Source organism: Neopelma chrysocephalum, unplaced genomic scaffold (genome assembly GCF_003984885.1).
Source record: "Neopelma chrysocephalum unplaced genomic scaffold, ASM398488v2 Primary Assembly neopelma1_121, whole genome shotgun sequence".
In the NCBI taxonomy this organism is placed as follows: domain Eukaryota; kingdom Metazoa; phylum Chordata; class Aves; order Passeriformes; family Pipridae; genus Neopelma; species Neopelma chrysocephalum.
Window position 1 is genome coordinate 2063403 of NW_020897783.1, and position 20698 is coordinate 2084100.

At 40.5% G+C, this 20698-nt stretch overlaps 1 protein-coding gene across 1 annotated transcript in view; it reads right to left on the minus strand.

Annotated features, from left to right (window-relative positions):
- LOC113974496 (neural-cadherin-like) overlaps positions 1-12065 on the minus strand; it is a 56140-nt gene extending 44075 nt beyond the window's left edge. Inside the window, exon 1 of the mRNA XM_027697661.1 lies at positions 11962-12065. Coding sequence (XP_027553462.1) covers positions 11962-12034 — 73 coding nt within the window. The 5' untranslated portion in view covers positions 12035-12065. The remainder of the gene's footprint in view (positions 1-11961) is intronic.
- Positions 12066-20698: the final 8633 nt, after the last annotated feature.

The following is a 20698-nucleotide window of genomic DNA, read 5'->3' on the forward strand; positions in this document are numbered from 1 at the left end:
GTCCTCACATGCTCTAGCAAACTTTATTGATCGGAAACTAAAAGGACTCAGGCACATTCCTCCAGCTACTTCTGTTTTAATAGTTAAGAGACCTTAATGTCATTTTGGTATCTTGGCAAGACCAAAGCTTTCAGCAGTATGTTGGTTACCTCTGAAACATGTGAATAATCTTGAGAATTTTGTTAGGATATGCAGCAGGAACTGCATTGCAGGTAATGGAAGAGACAGGTCTGGGTGCCTCTCTTGACCAGCAAACATTCCCACTGCATATCACCTTACAGATCTTATGGATATATTATCTTCTTCCATCCACCCCAGACAATCTGATTCATAACAAAGAAACAGTAAATAAATCACTATTTCGTTTTCAGATAAAGGCAGTCTGGAGGAAAATGACTGTAAGTAAGTTTTCCCTTGACTGCATACCATACATCAAAGCAAAAGCTACAGCAGGAACACCGGACAGGGCTGTACTTCTCCACAAATGCGACCTGACAACTTGTAGAAACAGCATCAGGGTGTCCAACGAAGCATGATTGGACAAGGACTTGCCAGAGGACAACGAATGTGCTGAAGAGACTGACAGCGACAATAATGTGTAATATGTGGATGTCTAGCAGGACAATGCATTAAGGATTTCAAAATACACGTCCGTGAACATGATTTTTTTTAAGCATAACTCCACATCCTAATGAGGGCAGCAAATATCTCTTAAGTTTTTCCTTTTTTTGCAATTACCACGACACACACGTTACAAAATGCAGTCCCCTGTGTTTTGTAACTGGCACAGCTGCTTGCCTACAGAATGGACCTTAAACCAGACTTAACTCATTTTTAGTAAGGTAGATAAAATTAACTTTCTCCCTCATTTATGACAATTTGTGCTTCAAGACAGTGGATGGAAAGAAATTTTAGAGACATACATCTCTCAACAGTTCAGGTATCTCAAGGTATCTTCTTCTAACAAAATATCCCCCTATATGTATCTCACAGATATATTATACATGTACATCAGTATATTAATAACAGTACATTATTATGCATCTGCATTCATATATTATGATTAATAGTAGTTGATTAGTAGTATATGTGCTGCAATATTGCTACATTATGGGAGAAATAATATGTTACAATTCCACTCAAATCTTAGCAGAAACAGCTTAAAACTGATAATCCTCTCTGGATTTGGGTTAAGTCCTACAAACACAGAGAGGTTCTACTTAAATTATCTGTTCCCAATACCAGGTCCTGACAACCAGTGGAGATACCTGCCACTGTATTCAGCAGGGCAAGTTGACCACTACTGACATGCTAAGTCAGGAATCTGAAACAGGCTTAATTTCCCCAAAAAGAATTTTCAAACTGTTGTGTAACACCACACCAATTAGAATTTCTTCCATATTAAATGCTAGATACATGACTTTCGAGCCAGGCACACCACAGATATCTGACACAATGTCATCCATTCAAGAGAAATCCTACTAAAAGAATGGTTCTGCTAATTAGATTGTTGGCACACACACGGATTTTGCCATTTGACAGATTTTCTTCCCTAGCTTCAGACAACAAAAAAATTTAAATTGCTTTCTCACAGAGACTGAGCAAGAAGAGATAAAACTCAAAATGGCCTTGCTGCACATAAACACGACAGTAACATAACACTGGAACATCTTGTGTCAAAAATCAGTATTTTTAAAAGTCATATAGAAAATAATACTTTATATTCAAAAGGGTAAAATCATCTTTTTATTTAATCACAAAGTGTTTTTCCTCCTATTTTTCTTCACTATGGAAACTAATGATAACAGTTTCTGTGAGCAGATTGCTTTTCCCATGTATTTGCAAACACCCTTTGCAGTATCAAATCTAAGCCCTGTCTACAGCTCTCTTTTCAATTTATACAAAAAACTAAAACTAAAATTATAAACTCTAGTCCAGAGCTTTTTCCTGCTTTAGCCGCTTAATTCCCTATTAGAGTCAACTTGTGTATCATCAAAAATCCTTCTTAGGGCAGCTCATCCTGAAGTCTGCTTTTTTTCTCTCTGATATTCCCTCCAGTTGGAATTACTTCCTTTTAACTTAATATTACTGACAAAAGCTGCAGCACTGAAATTCATTCCCTATCACCAAAATCAATCTTCATAATCCACTGCTGTAACCTCATCACAGGTATCTATCTATAATTGCTTATTTTTCATGCCTATCTGTGGTTGAAAACTGATAAACAGAAGGATTTATTATAGTGCCTTACTCTGAACTCCAACTACATTAGGCAAGATAATACACCAGCTGGCCCAAGTTTCTGCTTATGGGAAATATGTGATATGTCACCACTCACAATTTTCATCCTTTGGGAAAAAAAACCAAACCAAACCAAACAAACGAAAAAAAACAACCCACAAGCAAAATACTTGGAAATTTGCTGAGAAGTTTAATCATAGTAAAAATGGGAATAAACAGTAATAAGTCATTAAAAAAATAGAAAATTTGAGAAAGAGTCTCTAAAATATCTTTCTCAGCCTTCTAGATCCACAGAGTTAATGGAATCACTTCTCTACCAACATTCTCTGCATAAGAGTTACACATCAACATAATCTCCAGCAGAAGCATTTCAAAGGATGTCAGAGTTTACCTCCAGAGTGTCCCTGGGTGTTAAGACTTCCATCATTGTGTGTTGGACCAATTTCAGCACTACACCTCTTTTAACTTTTCAATAGATGTAAAAACCACAGGCCCCCTCAGCTATCTGAGCAAAGTGATTTGGTAAGATCAGAGTTACTGTTCATCCAAGTCCTTCCAAGTCCACAAGGCCCATAATACAGACAGGATTTGTATAACATATAAAATCTTCCTAGGTTAAGACCAAATTCACTTGATTGCAAGGAAGTCACTTCTCCAAGAAAAAGCATGAAAACCTGTTGTTTCAATGCCTTTGAGAAAAGCACAGTGCAGATTCAGGGCAGTGTCTAATTCCAGCCTCCCCCCTGGATTCCTTTCTCCAAGTCTCCAAAATGAGCACACTTTTAACACTGAGAGGCTTTAATAAAGGCAGCATCGAATATATAGGAGAAAACATTTTATATTAACTATTCAAAGTTAGAAATCTACCCTTTGGCAAGACACAAACCACATTTGTGTAATAAAATAAACTGTTACTATTAACAGCAACCTTAATACTCATATACTGTGAAGAACACTCTTCATCCAAAAAGTTGTGAAGAATTTCTAATAAAGGGTGTCACAAGCTTGTAAAATAATTACCATCTTTTCACATCAAATTTAAGATATATAGACAGGAACTCAGCATTAAGAATGAACAGAAAGCCCTCTCAAAATCATGAACCTCTTGGATAGTCCAAGTTAAAAACTTGTCAAAACTGAAGAACATACTGGAAATTACAAGAAATAACCACGTTTCTTGTAATCAGAAACAACCACTCTAGGTCTTTCTAGAGTTCTTTATGGCTTTACTGAATCCAAGTTTATCTGAAAAAAAACTCTTTTGTTGGTGTTCACCACTAATTTTCCAGGAAAGGGTTTCAACATCCAGTAACATGAACCAGTTCTCCAAGCTGGGATCGCAGCTGGGTTATAAAGATTCATTGGGCTGCACACAGATACTGCAAAATAATAAATCCTGTCATTTCATACAGCAACTAGGAACAAAAATATTCTCCCACCTACCAACCACGTTACTCCAGGGGTGGCAGGAAGGAGAAGAAGGATTTAACACTTAATCATTCAGTTAACAGCAACTTTTGAAGGTCACACTGGTTAAACCAAGCCTTGAAAATCATGCGTGTTGAAACAGTCCAATTGCAATTCCAAATACTGTAGGTCAGAGTTGCCTCTAAACCCATCTCTTTTCACCATGTCAAATTACAAAAGATGCTGTCAATCTGTGAAATCCAACGTACTCTCAGACTTCTGATTGCATTAGGATTATATGACTGTCTTTTCTCTCAAAAATCCAATGGATAATTCTATAAGACGAGACTTGAAAAGTAAAATCCTTATATTCATTAAAAATGTAGGCTTCTCTGCATCAGTGTAATTGATAAAACTGACAATGCCAGACATTCTGATTTAAAAAATCTGACAATAGAGAATATGTAGTTGACTGAACATGTCTCTACAATTGTGGACAAACATTATACGTTCCTTGAATGTACTGAGGGCAGAGGTATTATATTATCATGATTAAGCAATAATGGGTGAGAAGTTAGGTTGCTCCTGGCATTTTCAGGTCATTTCAATTTATTTTTAAAAGAAGATTATGAGAGTGTTAAAAGTCTTGCAAGCCTTGAGGTTAATATTGGTATTACATACTGCTCTACATCTACCAGCAGATTTAGGTATTCAAGCTGGTATTTTTGTTTCTAGTTTTGTGTTGGAGCCTTTTTTTAAGTTTCCCCAACTTCTAAGACTTTTATTCTAAATAGACAAATATTCTTTGAAAACTCGGGGGTTTGTTATTTGTTTGGGTTACTGCAAGTGAAATATTTTGGGGTTGCTTGATAGGATGTTGCTGTTTTGAAGTGGCTTTGCAAACATCATACTGTAGTATTTTAAAACCTCACTCTATATTATGTCTTCATGTAAAATACCTACTGACTTAAAGCTTGGGAAGATACATTTTCAGAAAAAACATCTTAAAGCCCTAAGCCTCTAGCTACAATCAGGAGAAATCTCTTTTCCCATTTTCAGACCATAACATGAGATAGAAGCTACTGGTTATTGTACCCAGTCCTACTGTATATCCTTAAAAAAAATAGGACAATTATGCACAAACATTTCTCTACTGTCATTTCTGAAAATTCCTGAGGTATATGATGGGCTACTTTTAAGTACAGTAGTTTGCTCATTCATAAAACATAAACCTTCTAAAGAGATAACTTTGATGGGCTCAAGCTGGGGACAACCCACATTCCCTCCTAATATGCCTCATCTTTTCTGCAGATAGAATAATGACAGTCTGGCATGTCTCTGCTCCTTACCATCACATGGCTTTTAAAATAGAAGTTAAAGCAAACCAGAAAACAAAAATAAAGAAAGCATCAGAGGAGCTCAATGATCATGGCAGAGTGGTTCTTAACATGGTTATCACCTTAATGTATTTTAATTGGTAATTTATGTTATCAGAGACTTCCCAGTGTGGCATCCATCTGCTGGGAGTGGCAGACAGAAAAACCAAGCATGTCCAGGTAATGAAATAATAATCACAACAGACATCCTTAAATAACAAAGCATGTGTCTTAATAAATGATTGTTGACTGCCAAAAGGCATTATCATAAGAAGAGATCCTGGCTAAAGCAGTAGCAGCTACTGGGCCACTGTAAAATGGAAAGTTCTCTTGAAATTTTTCCTTAGAATTTCTTGGGGAAAATCCAAGGAGGGAAAAAAAAAAAGGATAAAAATGCCACTACAATCAGTAGCCTCACCAACAGAGCCTGTTGTAATTCCTTGGATCATTATGGAATCCCAGAATGGTTTGGGTTGGAAGGGACCTTGAAGATCATCTCATTCCAACCCCCCCTGCCACGGGAAGGGACACCTTCCACCACACCAGGTTGTTCCAACCCCCTTCCAAGCTGGCCTGTATGTTCTATAATTTATTAGTTCTGTCAGATTATCAAATTTGTGTTGAAGTTTAGAGTTAGATTGTGTTCATTTCTTTTGCAGAAACTGAATGTTTGAGATGATAAACAGCCAGAAGACCTGACCAGCTTCGGTGTTCGAGCAGTCTCACAAAGGTATTTTTAATCTGACTGCCTGGAGTAGAAAGCAGATCATTTCAAAACATTCAGACTGATCAAACATCAACACAGTGCTCTAGAGCTTCCCCAGACATTCCTTTTTACCACAAATCAGTAACATTCCAAGCCTGTAAACACCCATAGCTGTCCCAAATGCACCTGGAATGTACATTCTCTTTTGACTTAATAGCACGAAACCCACTGCAGTTTAATGAAACCCATCTGCTGGAAAACAGATGATGATTTCAACTTGAGCTCAGCTTGATGTGTAACTGTTAATATGGTTGTAATTCACAGAAGAGGTAATAAGAATTGTAAAAGGCAAAACAACATCCAGAGGCTACTTAATTCTTAGGGATGATCCCCCAGAATCAATACAGCTAGTAAGAGACTAAGGCCTCAGATAAAATTAAAACAGATGATCCTTGACTTCCAAGCACGAAATCCTTCAAGGTTGAATATATTACTAAACTTGGTATCTCCACCCTCTACGTCAATTTAAACAGGAAAAATATACTTTAAATATAACTAAGTGCTATTAACTGTTGGAAGGCCCTTGGTGAATCCTCTGATAAGAAAAAATGAGTGACAGGAGATTACAAAGCTAATGCCCATGGATCAAGTAAGGTCAAGGGAGCTTGAGACGACAGAGGATTAGAGAGACGGGATCTTTCAGGCACTACCCCCAAGCACTAATGGAACAATAATGGTTCCTTCTCAAATTAAATGCTACCTCTACATTAAAATATTAATGTGTATGACAGTCTAAGAAATTTTACCTTCTGTTCACTGGGTACAAACTTAAAAAGCATTATGCTTTTGCTAAGAATAAATTGTGTTCCCATAAATCAAATGGGACGAAATCTGAAAGGCCACAAAAAACATGAGCACAACCATTGGTCCTTGCAGGCTGAAGAATATAAACCAGGGCTGAGTGATCACTGGGGTCACTCAAGGAATCCCCTCCTCAAGGACCATGTGCCAAAAAACATACTCATGAAGTTAAGCCCTGAAATTTTGGAATTCTGCTTAGTATCTTGTGGCTCAAACTCACGTATGAGGTTTTCTTGGTGTTTCTCTTTGGTTTGGGGTTGTGAAGTTTGTGTTTCAGTTTCTTTTAGTTAAAAAGTTTGTTAGTTACGAAAAATGCAAACATTGTCAGGCCATATTTCAATTTCAAATGAGTGTTTTCATCTCTCAGGATTGATTTTTTTTCTGTCCAATGCCAAGGCAGAACCTCAGAAACTTCCAGTGTCTGAAGGGGCTACAGGGAATCTGGACAGGGACTCTTGATCAGGAACTGTAATGACAGTTATGGGTAATGTGTATGAATTGAAGGAGAAATTTAGGTTGGATATTAGGAAGAAATTCTTTACTGTGAGGGTGGTGAGACACTGGCACAGGTTGCCCATGGAGGTTGTGGATGCTCCAACCCTGGCAGTGTTCAAAGCCAGGTTGGATAAGGCCTTGAGCAACCTGGGCTAGTGGAAGGTGTCCCTGCCCATGGCAGAGGGGATTGGTACTAGATGAATGACTATGGCCATTCCAACCCCTTAACATTCTGTGGTTGAAGCTCTCACAGTTGTCAACATACAGAGAATGTTTAACACAAAGGCACAGCTGCTGAAACTGCAAAATTTAACTGCCAAGGGGCAGCAAGGACAGGCTGCTCTGCAGGGTGTGGTGAAAGAGGAGTCAAGGGACCTCACTGTCACTGAGCAGGTCCTGAGACTGGTCACCAGACAAACCCACAGGGATCAGTGGAGCAGGGAGCCAAGGCAGTGTCGGGGCAGGGGAGGCACAGCTGGGCACAGCACAGCCCTGGGCAGCCCAGGGAAGGACAGTAGCTCAAGCACAGCTCCCGGGACATGGGGCAGAGGCCACAGACACTGCTGGTGACACCCACCTGTCTGATCCCAGCACAGTGTCAGAGCCTTTGAACCCAGGCAACCAAACCCAGGGAACCCCAGAACCTGTCACTGCACTCCAGGACCTGACAATCCCATTGGAACAGCCCTGATCTGACAGGGAACATCCTACCAGTCTGTGAAAACTATCAGGCTTGACTGATCTGTGATCTCTATTTCTTTAAACTGACTTCTGCCTGGTTTTAAACCTTCCTGCTAAGAATTCATGCAAGGAACTCACCTGAATTGGAAAATCCAGCAAAGGCACTATCTCCTCTCTTATCCAGGCCCTGAAATTGTTACTCCTCCAATCCATACCATTAAAAAGGCACTTAGCACTATAGGTCCATATTATCTTGTTGACGCTTGCTAGTGACTACTTACTGCCTCCAGAAAATATAAAAGCTACAGTAAAACTAAGTCTACACAGTATCAAATAACCACAAAGTGAATAAAGAGAGTTAGTAACATACAATTTCCTCTACAGACCGCAGTTAGTTTTACTGTAGCAGTACAATACAATTATTTGTTATTTCAAAGAAAAAATAAATTTAAAAAAAGGATTTTGGCATCTACATTAAAAAAAAATCACAACATTTATAACCAAAATATATCCCATCACAAAATAACTACAGCATGAAGCTGCACTGGTGATGGCAATAATAATAGTGATTTGTTCACATCAGTACCATAAGTTTTAGAGCTCAACTGCAGCTTTGCCAGAAACCCAACCCTGCATGCTGAAGAGTTGTTCATACTGCAAATGCCCATCAAAGCTACCTCTGACACAGGAAAACGTGTATCAGCACCAAACCTATGGTCTTCTACTAAAAAATTCTCCAGATACTGAGGAGTGAGTCTGTTCCTTTGGTGGTTACTTGCCAAGCCAAGTGCAGTGAGCTCAGATAAGCTCACACCTTCCACAAGGTGCAACTCAGTGAGAAAACCCTTTTTTATGAACATGTGGAAGATCATCTGGATATTGAGATGCTGAAGGTCTGGTTTTATCTGGCACAGTATTTGCTTCTATGGAACACCAGCCCTGGACATGCTGCTGTGTTGATTATGCCACACAGAATTCAGAGAAAGTAAACAGAAAAGTATTTCAAATTCTATTTTAGCTGAAGTGGAAAAAAGAAACAAACATACAGCCTGTTACATACCCTTTGTACTCCTCTGAAGAAAAATTCAGGAACAGGACATCTCCTACACAGTCCCCTTTATGAACTAAAGAGTGGGGACTGTCACATAAAGGAGGAAGAAATACTACTGAATGTTGCCTTATTGCCATATACTAATCTTCTTGTTACTATTTTGGGAATGCTCCAGTGGGGGGGGAATCATTTATTTTTCCTAGCAATGCATTAGGACCACTTGTGGCACAATGCTTTTAAGCATTCTTTACTACTTTAGGTAATGAAGTGCACATTACAAATGAATCACAATAAACTACATTGAAAAGATAAAGGAAAAGAGGGTAGACTTTATATGCTAAAGCTTTTAAACATCTTGTCTTATCCTTGACATCCTTGCCTGGGTTGAAGAAGAGACTAATGACAGAATTAATTACTGGTTAATTTTCAGTTTTCAGTTACCAGGCAGCAAGAATTAGGGGAAAGTGGAAAAAAAATTAAAGAAATTAATACAACTTTATACCACTTGAACATAAATTGACATCCGACACCATAAGGTCTAATATTAGAGAACTGTAGCTGCTGGAATGTTTATGGTTATGTACAATGTAAAGTAAGTGAACACAAATGTTAAAAGCCAAGTAAAACAACTGGAAAAAAAATCTGAACTTGAATGTTTACTCACAAGAAAATTTAGTGTAACCATCTCTGCATTTTAATTCATCCTTCTGTAAATACTGTGTTTTCTCTTGGAGCTTTTGCTATATACTATATCTTCCTTATTTCAGACTATTAAAACATGTAGTTGTGCTAGTCATCTTTCTCTCTCTCCTATCCCATCCTTTTGGTTATCTTTTCTCACATTACTGCAGTCTGAATTGCAAGTAAGGAAAGAGACACAACTTGCTAGATCTGTTTGAAAGTATTATGTTAAATGTATTTTAACTCCTACAAAACGAGAACGTAAGCATTCTGCAACTTGAAAGTTTTAAAGATCTCGATTCATTATTAACCTTTAACTGTTGAAAACAATAGTATTAATAAAGGTGTATTTTGAATTTATTCTCCCTTAAACCAAGAAACTTAAAATCACCAGTATCTAAGGCATATCATTTGTACTGCCCACAATTAATTGCTCTCTGCCTAATCTGAGTCAGATCCTAGTTCTACATATTTCTTAGAGATTTATTCTCTTACTACTACATACTACTAACAGTAATATGTCGGGCTAGTGGAAAATACTCCAAAGGTGGAAAAAACACCCTGAAATTAAATTAGAAGTTGTTTTGGATTATTTTTAACTGCAGAATTGCTTTGGAAATGAAATCTCAGGTGTGACAGAGTGACAAGCTTTGCTCCAGGCAATCTCAGACTTCTATATTCAGACTAGGCAAGAGCCAAAACAATCACAAAGGTGAGAGCAGCAGTAACCGCGGGCTACCACTTTTCTAACATCATCATCTTGATCCTGACAGAGGGAGCTGTGACACCAACAAAGGGCTGAAACTTGAGCTACCTGACAGAGTAGGTGAACATCCCAGCAGCACACTCAGATTGACCCGATGGATTTTGTCACTGCCGCGGAGTAATGACATGCCCCTTGGCAGGTAGCCTTGCTCAGGATTGAGTAGTGAGCATAGAGCACTTGCGTTTTGGAAATTGGTCTATCAACCTCTTGGTCTGCAGCCAAAGCTCAAGCTGGAACACAGCACAAAGCCAGTGCGAGTGACTGACATCAACACAGCGACAGGCACAACAAAACCCAAGGGAGAAACGGAGAAGGATCTGAGAGTTGCTCCTCAGGACCTGAGTGAAAGGAGTTGCTGCTGCAGCCTCCTGCAGAGGGGGAAGTATCCATGTCACTGAAACTGTCAGCGCTAATTAGAACCCTGCGGGCATCCTCAGGGATTTAACAGACACCAAGGAATAAACTGCCTCTCACTCCTGTGGGCTGCCCCTCAGTCAGAAAACAAGCGAGATAAGGGAAAGGATCGCGTGGGAAGCTTTTCATCTCTCCCGCCTGCGCTGCTCTGTGGCTGAGGGAAATCACTCCAAGCAGCTGCACTGCTGAGAAGTTAATCGTTTTCACAACCACTAGAAGTCACACAACGCCAAACCCTTCCTAAACCTTTCCAAGATGAAATCAGGCCAAACAACTTATTTTCTGCTGATACGATTTTCTCCAGAATACTCATCCTGGGCAATCTTCAGAACATTGCTACAATCCCAAGTAACATGAAAATAATAAGACACGTGGTGAACATGCACAGATATCCAGCATCCAGTAAATTAAAAATATGTTTACATTAAGCTGTATTTTCACAGGTGGAAAAATATTTGCCAAGGTGGCAATTAAAAACTCAAAAAGGATTTCTGAAAGCAAAAGATGCTATCAGTAAATGAAATGAACTATTCTACTTAACTTGAGTAAGAGCCTGTGAATGATGACAATTTAAGTCACAAATGTGCCATTTTAATAGTGCACACTGGACTTCTCAGAGTTTTTTTTTTTTTTAAAGCAGCCACATAAATGCAAAGGCTCCATGTTTGTACAAACCCATCTTATACCTCTGAGTCAAACACAAACTTTAACAGTGACTCAAAACCGAGTGGCTTCAGCTGCATGCTTCAAGTGAGGCATTGACAGGATGAGAACCATAGGGAACATTTTAATAGCAAACACCTGTATGTAAGAAGTGTGGCGTATCTAACATGCTGTGCCTTGACATAGAGGTAAGACAGGCAAGACACCTTGTGGGTCCCTTCCAACTCAGAATATTCTGTGAAATGTTACATATTTTCCACGCCACTCACTAATGACTGAGAATTTTAACCGGTGAAACAGTTAAACTCTGCTAAACACCCTGCTGCTCCACGCATTGCCACCAAGCTCTACAGACCACGCTCCCTAAGCCATGAAGCACTTCTTGTCACCTCCAGTGCTTTAATATCAACAATTTACAGATTCAAAAGACCAAAACTACATTCCACAACATAACAGCACGTGACACCTGACGCTAAACCACCGTTAGGTGCTGCTTGTCACCTGGGGACAAAAGCTGATGGGACAAGACCACTACTCTGAGTAAGTCGCAACTTCCCTCGCGGCCGCAGCCGCCCGTGCCCGCGGCACCCCCGCGTCCCCCCGCCCGCCCCGCACCCACCTCCGCGCTCCTGGACGCACACCACGATCTCCCAGGCGGCCGCCGCCTCCCTGTCCAGGGCCGCGCTCAGCATCACCTCGCCGCTCTCCCGCTCCACGCGCACCGGCGACTCCTCGACGGGCGGCGACAGCAGCTCGAACCAGGCGGCGGCGAAGCGCGCCGGGGCCAGCGTGGCCAGGCGGGTGCCCGGGCGGGCGTCCTCGGGCAGGGCGAGCGCCAGGGGCGCGGCGGGCGGCAGCGCGGCCCGGCGGCGGCGGCGGGGCGGGGGCGGCGGGAGGCGCTTGGGCTGCGGCAGCACCTCCAGCTCCAGGGGCTCGCTGAGCAGCGCGGGCCGCCCGCGGTCCCGCGCGTAGAGGCGCAGCGGGATGGGCGCCCGCAGGTGGAGCAGGGAGCGCACCAGCACCACGCGGCCGCTGCGCGGCACCACGAAGAAGTGCGCGCTGCGCGGGAGGGCGAAGTAGCGCAGCTCCGCGTTGGCGCCCGCGTCCGCGTCCTCGGCCCGCGCCTGCCACACCTGCGACTTGAGCGCCAGCGTCTCCTCCACGCGGAGCTGCGCGGGGCCCGGCCCCACGAACCGCGGCGCGTTGTCGTTGTCGTCCAGGACGCGCACGGTGAGCGCGGCCAGCTCGGCGGGCGCGGCGCCCTGGGGCGCGCAGCGCTTGCAGCACAGCGCCAGGCGCAGCGAGTACAGCGCCCGCGCCTCGCGGTCCAGCGGCCGCCGGGTGCGCAGCCACACGCGGGCCGTGCGCGCGTCCAGCCCCGCCTGGAAGTGCGAGTGCCCCTCGCCCAGCAGCTGCAGGTGCCAGCGGCGCCCCTGCACCTTGGCGCACCAGGGCTCGGGCCCCAGCCGCGTCAGCGGGATGCTCAGCCCGCGCACACGCGTGCCCGCCGGCCGGTTCTCCGCCACCTGCCCGTCGAAGGCGGGTGTCCTGCGCGGGGCGGCGCGGGCGGCGGCCGGAGCCCCGCACAGCAGAGCCCCGCTCAGCAGCAGCAGCAGCAAGCAGCCGGCGGTGCCCAGCGCGCCCATCGCGGCTCGCAGTGCGCGGCGCTCCCGCGGCGAGTGGGCGGGCGGGGAGGGGCCGCGGGGCAGGGCCGCGCCCGGGGGGCAGCCGGGGCCGCGCCCGCCCCCGCCCTGACTCCTCCCGGCCGGGTTGGGGTGTCCCCGCCGGGTGAACTGTCCCAGTTACCTTGCTGATGGAATAATCTCCCCGGCCCCCCACCTTCCCCAGGAGCCAAGTTCTTCGTCCGCTCACCCCGGGTGATGTCCTGCAGTCTGTCACCTGTGTCAAACAAGCTCCCCCGGCGCTCTGAAAACATTTTATTGTTGATTTCTTGATAGCTACCTGTTCTTGATAGCTACCTGAGAGCCGGTTTTGCTCTCAGCTTGTACCTGAGTCTTAAGTCACATCCTTGGTCACAGTTAATCAGCTCTCTGATGCCTCCCGATTTATGAAGGAAAAAAAAAATTCTAGGTGAAATGTAGCTTAGCTAGAGAATGTTTCTGGTTCTATAAATAGCAAGAAACGTAATCCAACATTTATTGAACTGTGTTGGATTTTCGGCATAAGTAAAACTAAAAAAACAATAGAGCTAAATTTCATCATTAAAGTTAACTGGCTACATAAATCAGCTATGTTGCAGAAAAAGTTACTAGATTCTAGATTTGATACTAGATACTAGATTTGAAGTTCCTCTTTAAAACAAAACTGTGCTTTCAAGAATAAAGTCAAACAGTATAAAATGGGAATTAGTTATTTTTATGTAGTACACGAATAATTTAAGATTAAGAATAATTCTGAGATAAAAGAAAGGCAAAAAAAATTTAAAATACTCCATATTCATCACATTACTCAACTTTCATGAGACTGAATAATGTTTACTTTTCTTGTGAACCAAACAGTGCATCTTCCTTATTCACAGTCCTACACAAGACTGTGAAAAAGTTCATAAACCCAGTATTGTACCTTTCTGTAAGTCTTTTAGAGAATCTGGTTTCCTTTTTGGGGATGTGGCAGTCCAGTGTCAAGTAGGAAGACTATGGGAGACTCAGAATGAAAAGTCCAAGTGCTCTACTGTTACCAATGGGGAGTGACCTTCTCCATTTCATCCCGCAAGTAACTGAGATACCAATCATCAGCTTCACACATTAATATATTCTCTCCATTTATGCCTCATATTGAAATCTGTGTATAAAAGCAACCTCCAACAGGGGATGTCATCTTCAGTGCTTTTGTGGAGGCTTTTTTTTGGTCTTAAAACAGAAAATTTGTGACATCTGTGGATTGTGTAGAGAACAAAGTGCAACAGAGATTGGAATGGGATGGGAAGAACTCATAACTTGGTCACAAAGATTTACATGGCTCCAAGAACTTTCCCAAGAGTTCCCTAACTAGTAGGATACTATGAAGAACCTAGAACTAGTATTTGATCAAAATTTGATCAAACTATCTTGTGCGATCATTTTAATGAGTTCTGTTTTCTACATCCATTAGGATTTCTCTCTGTAAAAAACTGAAAACATACCAGGAAAGGAACTACATTGTGAAAGGTCTTTCACTTTGGCATCAAAAATTCAACAGATAATTAATTTAGAAACCAATGTGGTTCTAACAGATTTCAAAGATGAGCCTTATTCATAATTTCACATGCAGAATTCAACCTACATTTTAAAAAAAGATTATTTTAATCAACATGTAGACAGGAAACTGGGAGATTTCACAAGGATTTTTTAGAAAAAAAAAATAGAGACTTTATACCATTGTTTGTTAAAAAAATAAAAGGATGGTGATTTTTATAGTTCACTGCCCTATGGTAATCGTAGACAAATACTTGAGGCTCTGTAATCCTATTACCAATTCTGCAACTTAGTGAGAATCTAAATTGGTGCCCTGGATATTGTATAGTTAGACTCCTGACTTCAGCCCATCTCCAGATATCCTGACCACATGGCTTCACAGGACAAGCTCCTCAGGTTTTTCACTTTGCGAGTTTATGGAGATCTAGGGAGTATAATAAACTTTACACATCATTTGCTGCTTTTTCCTGACTGGAACAGCACTCTGAGATTCCACCAGGGTTCTCTGAATGTCCCAGACCATTCTCCCACTTACAACAACTTCCTCTATTTCTGTGCTCTAACTTTGGATTTGGCAAGATGCACCAGTTCTTGTACTAACCCAAGAATTCTTTTCTTGCTCCTGACTTGAATTACCTGTGTGCATCTCTTATTACAGTAACTTGAAGTTTACCTCGTTTTGTTCTGTAAAAGCCAGGACTTACAACCCTCAGGGTCTCGTGCCCGGGCTGCACAGATCCTTGCAAGGCTGGAGTGCAGGTGAGCATCGTTTCCAGAGATCTCACACAAGCACAGATATCTCCTGGTCACACACAGCACCAAGTACAACCAACCTGCTGGTTACTGAGGTTCACCTGTGGGATCAGATGATGGCAAGGCCAAGACAAAATCATTATCTCTGCCAATACTGATGAATTCATGTTTAGAAATTACAGAATTACAGTCTTTGTAACTCACTGATTTATATATTAATGTAAATTTATATATAAATGTAAATGATAAATATTTGATGCAGAATTTGCAGCTTAAAAATCAGAATGCCTTTCAAATATGAACAGGAAACATTCTGAGGAAAATCTTACCTTAACCATATGGAACTGCACTGTCAATATTGAGGCAGGAGAGAACAGTGCAAGGCATTTTTCCTGGTTTACATATACCTTGTAGCTGAAGGGCAGGATGGCTTAGGGAAAAGTGGGACAATCAACTTTGCTTTTGATCAAAAGGCAGATATGCCTGAAGCAGTGAGTGCTCTTGAATGCCACATACTTTCCAGGAGAAGAATGGGGCTGGAAGTCCCCTAGGATCTTTTACTATAAATAACTATAAATACATAACAATAGCAGAATTAATCAACCCCTCTGGAGCAAGCTGGTGAGTATGGCATCTGGTGCACCTGACAGACATTACTCTCAAGCACTAGTTTAAACTCTCAGGAAGGGCTCTACTCTGCTGCATATCTAGACAAAGGAAGCTCTTCCCACACTATTTACTCCCCACTCATGATTCTACAAGTGTCTTGGCTCACAGCTCTGCAGGATCCAGCCCAAAGCGACACAACAGCCCCCGTGTGATTTTAGATGGTTTGTACATTGTCACTTTTTATAACAACACTTGTAGCTCCACTTCCTCAAATGCAAGTACAAGTGATAATCCTTTCCTGTATAATTTTGCAAATTAAACCTAAATTATTCAAAAGTACAGCTGTTGTTGTCTAATCCTTGCTAGTTCTTTATGCAGCTTTCTCCATATAAGTCACAATTTTTTCTTGGAATCCAGCACTTGAATGAGTGCAAGAAATACCTTCTGTCATGCTAAAAGCAGAAACCTTCCTCCAAAAGGGAAAAACTAATGACATTTTCAATATCTTTCAGTATTTTATAACAATTACTTTCCAGTTTATTTCAGGCAGCTGGAAGACCCTTTCTGCTGTTAAGCACAGTGTGCTATATACAAGTCCAAGGAGATGTAGAACAAATTATTTAAATACAATAATGTTCCTAAAAAGACATACTTATGCAGCCAGAAACACCTCCTACGTGACTTACAATCAAACTAAATGAGCTATACATGCATATCAAAAAGTGAAACTGGAGATGTGTTGAAATCAGACAACACTGTCATGATAAATTGTCACTCAATAACATTCTAATGGTATGCTCTGTTTTCCCTGGTTCACGCCTTCCTGCTTACCAATTTAAATACATTATTAATAATGTCAATAAACAGGTAGAAAAATCTTTCCAGAAAAGCTTTTCATAAGCATCCTAAGTTTTCACATGATGAAGTTTTTCTCTTTCTCAGAATTTTGATATGTGATGACACAGAAAGAGTAATTTCCCTTTTTCTAAAAAGTGACCTTTGCATATGACTTTACCCAACTCTGTAAGCATTCATTTTTCTCAAAACAATGCTATTTCCCTATAACTGCCTTAATAAAATGTCTGTGTGAGAAGCAGATTGCTGTTTTCACGTTCAATACCTAAACCACAACAAATGTATGTGCTCAACACTAAATCTTAGGGAACCTTCCTGAGAGTATTTTTCACTTATTTGTAGACATGAAGGAAACAGAAAGAATCCACTCGTTCTTGCTTGTCTTTCCTATTTATAAGCATAATTCTCCAAAACTTCAATATCTTTTGCTTTGGTCATCACATTTCTCTGTGTTTCAGAATCCCAAACTATTTTCACCTCACCAGAACTAATCAGAAGAACAATATACATTGTCAGAATTTGCAGATTTGGCAGAGAAAATGTAGCTGATTCCATCCTGCCCATCTTCCAGCAGAAGCCAGGCCAGCTTCTGGTGAGCTGCTCAGCACCCAGCCTAAAGGGCTGCTGAGAAGCCTGGTCTTCCAGATTCCACAGTTCTGGGAAGCACATCATTGGACTGCAGCCCTATGGCTTGGGATGTGAAGGATTCCAGGGTCTGGAGCAGACAATTGCCACAAAATCAGGGAGCCCAAATCTGCCAGTCAGCAGATCTGAAAGCCCCAGATGGACTGACCTAGATCCAGTGTAACACTCTTCCATAGAGACTTGCTGGAGCTGAGAGGGGTTTGCTCCTAGGTGGAAGGAACCAAATTTTTAAATATCACGAATCAGCACATTTAACAGAAAGGTACTTAAAACAGCCTTACACAGACTATCCTCTGAAGAGAAAATTTGTTTAAGTGACTACAAACAGTGTGACAGTACCACACACTGGTGTCTGTGCTCATTTGAGGTGTCTTACACTGCACATCTCAATTAGCATGTGTCAGTCAGATCAGCAGTTATTATAAGAAATATTCTGGCTTAGTCAGTAATAAAGAATAGTATACTACCCACAAGGGCAGAAACCCCCTTTAAAGTTTTAAAGTGATTAGCTTATCTTCATCTTTGAGAATTAAAGAAGCTCTCGAGTGAACAAATATTTTAATTTGTTTGACTTACACTTTGAGCTCTTACATTTTAAAAATACTTTATCTTATTAACGCTGGAAATTTGGAAACCAAAGCTTATGGCTGCAATTAGGGCATACAGGAAACTTATAGTAGGGGATGCAGGGAAGAGACAGTGGGTTAAAGTTGGTAACTTCAATATTTTTAATGTGCATCTTCTATTGCATGGGCTCTTAATTAAATAAATAATTAGAACCAATAGTGTTTCATACCATTTAAAGTAGATTCTTTTCTACAGGCTACAGCAAAATTTAATAGTTGCAAAGCAAGAAATATTTCTCTTAACAATGAAAAAAAAATCTACTGCATCTCTTACACTGATGTCATTTCCAAAAATAAGTAAAAAACCAGCAATAGTTCATGTTTGTTACTAAAGCAAGCAGACACTCACTACACAGGAGAGAACTGCTGGGTCAGTGCATTTCATTTTTATACTGTAGTATCTTTTAATAGAGGCATGCTTCAAATTTATGAAGCTCAAATAATATGGAAGGGTTTATTTGAGGTTGTTTTGGGATTTTTTAAAGCAAAAAATAATTCTGGTGGACAACAAGGGTAAACTTCCACACCTAAGTTTAGCAACAGTTTTTAAACTCCTAAATGATTTTTTTTTTTAAAAAGTGAGACTATCTAATTTTATTAAATAAAACAATACTACTGGCAACTGCAATATCTTTCCTTTTGACTTACAGAGATATTTCTAAATTGTCTACTCCCTGTTATTCATGGTTCAGATGTTTATTTGGAATCTGGGGAACATGTGTTTCAGGAGAAGCAATGTTCATGTTCAGCTGCAGAGAGAGCTAAGGAAGGAGGACAAGCCTGACCTTATCTTACAGAAAGTGCTTAACCTGCTCAGCTGGTCTTCTCATGGGCACAAATACAAAACTCAGAAAGAGAACAAACAGTCCCAAGTATAAGATTTTAGCCAAAAAAACCTGAAGGCATTCATGCTCTAATTCTTGATAAAGCACAAGAAAAAACACTTAACGCAGATGTTTAAAAAAATTAAGGCATGAAAGCACACATAGCAACAAAAATCCCATTAACGGCTTCAGCCAGGTTAAAGTAACTATTGACACTTCTGTAGCAGAGCAAATCCATGAGTGATGGCAATCTTAAAAAAGGAAATACATACCTACATATATAAATGTATAAATATATATATAAAATATACGCACACACAAATTTAATGGATTTTCCATGAACTGAAAGCTACCCATGAACTCGAGTACTTTGCAGGTGTTGGACTTAAGCTGTGAATAATTTCCTACAGAAATTTGTAAGATACTTATTATCGACTTCACAGCTTCAGTATCCCACTTTTTATAAATATATATATATAAATAAATATATGCAAATATATATAAAGGAACATCTGAGTGTGCTCCTCAGAGCTGATGGCACTACACGGATTATATTTTCTGTTTACCACTTGAAATAAAATGTAATTAAAAAGTCTATCTATAAAATTGTAATGAATAATCTTTTCCTTGTTTCACTCCTGTCTTTTACAATCTGAGATCTCCTCCCATATCATCATTCCATTTCCAAATCTATTCTTCTGTACTTTGATATCATTGCATACAAATCTTTGCACACCCATGACCCAGCCTGGGCAGTGTTTCTTCAGACTGTATTTATTTATTTAGTGCCCACTGCTGAGGCACCTGTTCAGAGTGTTGCATTGCAAACAATCCTTGTTAGCACTGGTGTGTTTGTTATAGAATAATTGAAATTAAAGGGGAAATTTTTTATGGCTTCAGTAAACTTTGGAATAACCACAATATCATTGTGTAATAACTAATTAGATGCTTAAAATTCACTGTTAATTATTTAAGATTATATATTTGGGTTCTACTGCTGATGTAAATTTTTCTTCATTTCTCTCATATCAAATACTGAATTCAGTTTTCAATTTTTTCTTTAAATATTAATTTTTTTAAAATGCCTTATTTCAGTTTCTGCAGGGTGGAAAAATCTTGCAGTGCTTATTTTGAAGGCACTGCAATGTTTGCCAATTTTTTTCAAAGGCCAATAGCAAATTTTATGTGGTTAAATTGTACTAAAATTTTAATTTAGGCCAGAGATGACTAAGCAAGGATTTCATCAAGCAAGGATTTTGTCAAGCAGGGATTTTCAGTGTATCTTCCAATCAGAAATACTAAACATGGAGTTTGCAGAGTGTTGTCACAACTGTAGGTATTTTGCTTTATTTGCAATTGCTTGAGGAAGGAGATGTTTTCTTCATTAGCTTATTCATGCATTGCCATTCTTCTGTTATGGCTGTAATATGGTGTCATTCCAAGGATGATTATAAGGTCAATGTGAGCATTACTGAAAGAGACACACCATTTATAGTGATTAAAACCTTGTGGAAGAAATCAGAAGCATTTCTTGAGCCCTCTAGTGTCTGAGATGGAGTCTCAAAGGGCTCGGGAAGGATCCTCTTATTGACATTGATACCCTTGAGATTTTTACAGATCTTTTACAGTACTTTTCCTGTCACTCTACTGATCTACTAATGTACATATAGTGCATTATTCCTTGCAACCCAGCCGATACTGAGCACCTTTCACAGCTGACAATTTTAAAGAATACAGAATATTAGTTTCTGTAAAAAAAAAAAAAAGGGGAAAAAAGACTTTTTAAAGCATCTCTTTTCTGTTTACCATTTTTCATCACTATAAATGATATGCAGAATTCTGTGGATATA